Below are 7593 nucleotides of genomic sequence, written 5' to 3'. Positions count from 1 at the left end.
TTGTGGCTCATGTTGTAGTTCCTATTTGTTCTTTGCACAACGCCACTATAACAATAATAATTGTTGTATGCCTCAAAGCCACAATCATTATTCCAAAAGCAAATCAAATTCACTCAAAAGTATTTTGAGATGGAAACTGAATGTGCCTGTATTGATTATTTAGCATCACTGATCTGCAAATTCAGAACTGCTTTGATTTGTTCCAAAGTGTCCTTGCTTAATGCAAATTTAAATTCTGATCCCAATTGATAATGAGATGTTGTATGGAGACGATTCTGGAATCTGGAACAAAAAACAAAGTGCTGGTGGAACTCAAACAGCGCCTGAGGTTTAGGTTAGAGATACAGCACCGAAACAGGCCCTTCGGCCCACCAAGTCCGTCCCTGCACACTAACACTATCCTACACACACTGGGGACAATTTACAATTCTACCAAGCCAATTAACCTCCAAACCTGTACGTCTTTGGAGTGTAGGTGGAAACCGAAGATCCCGGAGAAAACCCACGCGGGTCACAGGGAGAAGATACAAACTCCGTACAGACAAGCACCCATGGTCTGGATCGAATCAAGGTCTCTGAAGATGTAAGGCAGCAACTCTACCACTGTGCCACCACACTGCCTAATCAGGGAGACCTTCATACAAGGTCAGATCCAAATCATCAAGTATCCCTTTATTCCCACAGATGCTGCTTGATCCATTGAGTTCCTAAAGCAATTTGTTTCTTGCTTACGATTCTCTATGTTGATTAGTGTCCTTATTATTAATGCTGCCTGCTGTCATTTAATAAATAGGTCCACCATTCCAAATTATGGTCAGTGAGATATAGTCTTCCAACTCTTGGCATGCCGTTATTTTTGATACCTTAATAGGAAGAACATTTCTATAATAGGTTACACAGTAAACTATCAAAGATCACTAGAGATGCCGCACCAACCCTAACTTTGTCATCCCAAGGAAGATCTAATATAAATCACATTCAAACTTAATTATATATCATAAATGTCAATGATCTTAAGAAGCAGCCACCATTCTCAAAACGCAGGGCAATGCATCCTATGTGAAGTCACAATCTAGGTCTGATAAACAACCCTCATTAAAAAGATTGTATGGAAGTACATGTGAGGAAAATGACTAGAAGCAACTTACTGTGGACAAGAACGTGTTTGTGTTTTACTTTTGCACAAAACAACTCCCAAAACCTCAGGTAAACATTGATTAACAGACTCTGCAGTGCAGATTATGGCTGTGATTGCCCAGATTCTTGAGCGCTCCTTTCCTCTTTATACAAAAGAAAAGGCACTTGTTTAATATTTACAACATGGCTGATGAGATCAATGGTCCGTTTCTGCAACACACACACACAACCAATTTGGCAATTTAGTAGCTGGATGGAACATATTCAAAGATGATCAAATTCTATCTTGCAATAGATGTTGCCGCACTGAACAAAAGACTAAAAATAAAACGGCATCTTCAAAAAGTCTGGTCCTCCATTGAAGGAATTAACACAAAACACTACTGGAACAGACTCTACATTTTGACACTGAAGTGTGTCTGCCATGGTTTTCTTTTAAAAACAAAATGAAGAGTTAAAACGATTGCTATCAAGTCATCTTTGAGTCTGCATCCAACTGAAACTGGCTAAAGCAAAGACAAATTGCCACAATTTCAAATCCACACTGAGGTCTTCCCATCCCTAGATTTGCTGCTCAGGCTACTTTTGTTTGATCCTGCCTTCATCTTTTCTCTGGTGGGGTTTGGTGGATGGTTTTGTTCATTATAAGCCTGGAACGCCAGGTCCAACTGTTCCTGGGCCATCTTCAGTTGCCGCTGCACGCTTTCCAAGTTGACCGGCACATTTTCATCATTGCTGCCATATTGCTGTTCTTGAACTATGTTCTCTTTGTTCTGCTTGTAGGCTATTTTAGCATTGGAGAGGTCAGTGTACGGGATCTGATCCGGTTTGACTGCAATATTGTAACCAGGGGGGGCTGAGGGAGAGTTCCATGTATAAGGCTGACTGTAACTAGTCTCTGCGATACAGTTCTGTTTGTTTTTAAACATATCCCTTATCATCCCAAATCCCAGATGGATCATCTCCCAGACATCTATGAATAAACAGAGGCAGCTTACTCCGTACATCATTAGCAGAAAAATTGTCTTCTCAGTTGGCCTGGATACAAAGCAGTCCACGCGATGAGGGCAAGGGTCACGGACGCACTCATACCTTGCCGCTACCTCAAAGCCATACAGGATGTACTGGCCCACAAGAAAACACACCTCAAATAAAGTTCTTGCAAGCAACTGCAGAACGTAAACTTTCATCAGGCCATCCTGTTTAATCTGCCGTCTTCCATCGTGCTTGTTCATGCTCTTCTGCTCTTTGTTCTGATCACTGTGAAGCTCTATTTCTGGATAGAGTATGGGATCCTCTATGTTATCGTCCTCAGCCTCCTCCAGGGCTCGATGCTGCTTCCACTGCACCGCATACTGCTGCTTCTTTGGCTTTCGGGCTCTGCCCTCGGGGTCTTCGGTCGCTGCGATCTTGTGCACGGCGTAGCCCAGGTAGAGAATGGACGGGGTGACGATGAGTATTATCTGAAACACCCAAAACCTCACGTGGGATAACGGGGCGAATGCATCGTAGCAGACGTTCTCGCATCCCGGCTGGCCCGTGTTGCAGACGAACTTGGTCTGCTCATCGTAGTAGATGGACTCCCCGCCCACCACGGTCAGCACAATGCGGAATATGATGAGTACCGTCAGCCACAGCTTGCCCACAAACGTGGAGTGGTTGTGGATTTCCTCCAGAAGCCTCGTCAAGAAGCTCCAGCTCATGTTATTCAGTCAGTTTTCCAATCAGTTCCTGCAGCACAACAAACATCACCATTAAAAACAGACTGGAGTATTGATGCGAGCATGATTGAAAAAACTAAATTAACATTTATAGTTAGGAAGAGAGACAACATGGAAACAGGCCCTTCGGCCCACCAAGTCCACGCCGACCATTCATTACCTGCTCACATAGGTTCTAAGTTATCTCATTTCCGTATCACTTGTACTCTATCTGAGATGCTTATCTAAGATGTGAGATTTATAGTGGCGATGGACAGATTCTTGATTAGTAGGGGTGCCAGGGGTTATGGGGAGATGGCAGGAGAATGGGGTTGTGAGGGAAAGATAGATCAGCCATGGTTGAATGGCGCACGAGACTTGATGGCTGATTGGCCTAATTTAATTCTGCTCCTAGAACTTATGATGATACTTGTATTGAACTGGATACAAAAGTGAATTTCAATGTATGTGCACCAAAAAAGTGCCATTGAACCATCCTTACATATTAGGGGCAATTTGGAGGCCAATTAACCTACAAACCTGCACGTCTTTGGAATGTGGGAGGAAACCGGAGCACCTGGAGGCAAGCCACGAACCTGAGTCTCCAGCCCTGAGAGGCAGCCAGCTCTGCTGTGCCACTGTTACAATCTGCCAGATTTTCAGATATTGATGCAGATTAATCCAATATCTTAATATTTGCAGATAGTTTTCTATCTAAAAGATAACACTCTTTTCAAATGATTAATCATGGCTTTTAGATAGACACAAAAAGCTGGAGTAACTCAGCGTGACAGGCAGCAACTCTGGAGAGAAGGAATGGATGACATTTCGGGATGAGACCCTCGTGGCTTTTTGATAGTCAAATGGATATGCAGGAAATGGAGGATATGATTCATGTTTGGCACGGACATTTACACCAAAGGGCCTCTTCCTGTACTGTACAGTTCAACAAACAACATCTTTTGGAGGTCTGAAATGAAAACAATTAATATCTCAAAGAGAAACAGGTTAATATTTCAGCTGTTTGATCAAAACAGTGATTAGTACGGGAGTCAGGGGTTATGGGGAGAAGGCAGGAGAATGGGGTTGAGAGAGAAAGACAGATTGAATGGCGGAGTAGATTTGATGGACAGAATGGTCTAATTCTGCTGCTGTCATGTGAATTTATAAAAAACATAATTAAAGAGAGGGAAAGGAGAGGGCAGCAGCAGGGACAGGTCCAGAGAGGAGGGAGAGAACTGAAAATGAAAGAACAGGGGTAGGAGAGTTGAAGAGACAATGTGAACAAGTCTGTGAGGATGTGCAAGTTTTGGATACAGTCAAGTGACCCCACCAACCATTAATTACATAGATAGAAGGAATGGGTGATGTTTCGGGTCGAGACCCTTCTTCAGACCCGAAACATCATCCATTCCTTCTATCCAGAGATGCTGCCTACTCCAGCATTTTGCGTCTATCTTTGGTGTAAACCAGCATCTGAAGTTCCTTCCAACGCATTAATTACAGAGTCTGCAACAATTCACAGGCACCAGATTCATGGCTTTCGTTTAAAGAAGAAATAAATGGTTTAGCGTTTAGGTTATTGGCACATGTACCGAGGTACAGTGAAAAGCTTATTTTGTGTGCTAACCAGACAGCGGAAAGACAATACATGATTACATTTGAGCCATTCACAGTGTACAAGGGATATAAAAACATACACCATCTCTGGAGAAAATGAATAGGTGACGTTTCGGGTCGAGACCCTTCTTCAGACTCGACCTGAAATGTCGCCTATTCCTTTTCTCTAGAGATGCTGTCTGACCCGCTGTGTTTCTCCAGCTTTTTGTGGCTATCTTTGATTTAAATCATCATCTGCAGTTCCTTCCTACACATATAAAAACATACTACAGTCTTCTGATAATTCAAAGCATTTAAAAAAAATAGAAAAATCGCTGGAAAAATAAATTGCAGGGAGTGGCCCTTCATATGCATTTTTGAATCTAAGAAACTTTATATTTCACATCGTTTAAAATCTGCCTTGCCAAATATTCTTGTGGTAATATTATCCTTCACAAGGTGGAGCCACTGCAACAGTTACATGGTGCTGCTGTGTCCTTTATTCAGCAGATGTGAATTGTCTGCCTATGACTTAATCCAATTCTCCTAGACCACTCCACCTGCAAAAGGCTTCTTTATCACTTCCTTTCATGATCCTAAAAACCTCAATAAAATCACTTAATAACTTCCCATTTTTTCCAGAAAGAGCAAGCCTAGGTTGCCTCCTCTGTGATCTCCAGGCTCCGGTACTTCAAAAAAAAGGAAGAGGTCACAGAGAGGGGGGAGAGCAGGGAAGATGAAAGAAGATACTTCTCCCCAACAACCACCAGTATGTTCAACGGGCAGAAAGACGAACCCAGCAAAGCGCCGTGGAGCGCAAACAGGGCAGAGTGAGATACGTGGGGCACTTCTGACCATCCACTGCATCCTGACCTGTCCCCAGCTGTCCCGACTATGTCTTGCTGCTGGAACCCGATAGGCCAGGGCAAGAGAGTGAGGCCGACGATCTGTGCAACTCCCCCTCACTTAAACCCAAGTCAAGCGCAAGTCAGTCATCATGACTACTAATTTTAGTGGGGGGTAGAGTGAATAGCCGCAGTAATTTCAACGAGCTTTTGATTGCATTAAAGATGGGGAAATATGAATGAGTCACTCAATCTTTAGACTTTAAAGATAAATTGCGGAAACAGGTCCTTCGGCCCACCGAAACCGCACCAACCAGCGATCCCCCATACACTAGCACTATTCTACACATTAGGGACAATCTACAATTTACGGAAGCCAATTAACCTACAAACCTGGACGTCTTTGGAGTGTGGAAGGAAACTGGAGCACCTGGAGAAAACCCACGCGGTCACAGGGAGAGCATACAAACTCCGTACAGACAGCACCCGCAGTCAGGATCGAACCTGGGTCTCTGATGCTGTAAGGCAGCAACTCTACTGCTGCACCACTGTGTTGCTCTCATTCCTGTGAGTCTGCCCTGTCATTCTATCAAACGTAAGAAATCTTGTACCTTAACCTATCCTCCTTCAGAGTAACTTATCCTTGTCCTTACTACTCGTCTTAGATCAGAATCAGATTAGATTATGGTCATACATACCAGGATGCAATTAAATCCTTTGTACGTATGCTGGGATACTGTAAACATGACAACATCTTCACATAAGGTGTCACCACTCTCCCCCGCCATCTTAAAGTTTTACCCTGTAAAGTCAACCTCAGGCTTGAAGCTTGAGCCTGAACCCTTCCCCAAGCCCTCTGGAACTGCGCTTTCCAGATCCGCACAGTTTGGTAGATAAAAGGTGCGCCAGTTTTCAATCAAATCACCCAAGGCTAAACTTTAAAACCCCTCGTGTTCTGGTACTCACACACAAAGGATTTCAAGTCCATCATACTCTTCATCAGTCTGAAGAAGGGCCTCTACCAAAACCCATTCCCTCCACAGATGCTGCCTGGCCCGCTGTGTTCCTCCAGCACTTTGTGCTTTGCTCGAGATTCCAGCATACACAGTATCTTATGTCTTTCTTCAAGCACCTTGTTTTTTTTAGTCCGAAGAATCATACAGCACAAAACCAGGCACTACGTCCCAACATGCCCCATGTACACTCGTTCCATCTACCCATGTTTGGCCTGAATCCCTCTAAATCTTTCCTATATTGGAGTTATCTACAGACCCCCAAATAGTAGCCCGGATGTAGGGTGTAAGATGCAGCAGGAGATAAAACTGGCATGTAACAAAGGTAATGCCACTGTGGTGATGGGGGATTTCAATATGCAGGTAGACTGGGAAAATCATGTTGGTTCTGGACCCCAAGAAAGAGAGTTTGTAGAGTGCCTCCGAGATGGATTCTTAGAGCAGCTTGTAATGGAGCCTACCAGAGAAAAGGCAATTCTGGATTTAGTGTTGTCCAATGAACCAGATTTTATAAAGAGAACTCGAGGTAAAGGAACCGCTTGGAGGTAGTGATCATAATATGATTAGTTTTAATCGGCAAATTGAGAGGGAGAAGGTTAAATCGGAAGTGTCAGTGTTGCAGTTGAACAAAGGGGACTATGAAGGCATGAGAGAGGAGCTGGCCAAGGTCGACTGGAAAGGGATCCTAGCAGGATTGACGGTGGAACAGCAATGGCAGGAATTTCTGGGCATAATCCGGAAGATGCAGGATCATTTCATTCCGAAGCGGAAGAAAGATTCTAAGGGGAGTAGGAGGCAACCGTGGCTGACAAGGGAAGTTAGGGATAGAATAAAACTAAAAGAAAAGATGTATAACATAGCAAAGAGTAGCAGGAAGCCAGAGGATTGGGAAACTTTCAAAGGACAACAGAAGGTAACTAAACGGGCAATACGGGCTGAAAAGATGAAGTACTAGGGGAAGCTGGCCAAGAATATAAAGAAGGGCAGTAAAAGCTTCTTTAGATATGTTAAAAGAAAAAGATTAGTAAAGACAAATGTGGGTCCCTTGAAGGCAGACACGGGGGAAATTATTATGGGTAACAAGGAAATGGCATTAGAGTTGAACAGGTACTTCGGATCTGTCTTCACTAAGGAAGACACAAACAATCTCCCAGATGTACTAGAGGACAAAGGATCTAGGGGGGTAGAGGAACTGAAAGAAATTTACATTAGGCGGGAAATAGTATTGGGTAGACTAATGGGACTAAAGGTTGATAAATCCCCAGGGCCTGATGGCCTGCAGCCCAGGGTACTCAGGGA

At 43.7% G+C, this 7593-nt stretch overlaps 1 protein-coding gene across 2 annotated transcripts in view; it reads right to left on the bottom strand.

Moving 5' to 3' along the window:
* Window positions 1-1373: 1373 nt before the first annotated feature.
* LOC144607820 (gap junction gamma-1 protein-like) overlaps window positions 1374-7593 on the bottom strand; it is an 83787-nt gene continuing 77567 nt past the window's right edge. For both annotated transcript variants that reach the window (XM_078424934.1, XM_078424935.1), the window contains exon 2: window positions 1374-2868. In XM_078424934.1, the coding sequence (XP_078281060.1) occupies window positions 1671-2840 (1170 nt within the window). In that variant the 5' untranslated portion in view covers window positions 2841-2868 and the 3' untranslated portion in view covers window positions 1374-1670. The remainder of the gene's footprint in view (window positions 2869-7593) is intronic.

This window comes from Rhinoraja longicauda, chromosome 29 (assembly GCF_053455715.1).
Source record: "Rhinoraja longicauda isolate Sanriku21f chromosome 29, sRhiLon1.1, whole genome shotgun sequence".
Taxonomy (NCBI): Eukaryota; Metazoa; Chordata; class Chondrichthyes; order Rajiformes; family Arhynchobatidae; genus Rhinoraja; species Rhinoraja longicauda.
This window is presented reverse-complemented; position numbering and strand designations above follow the sequence as displayed.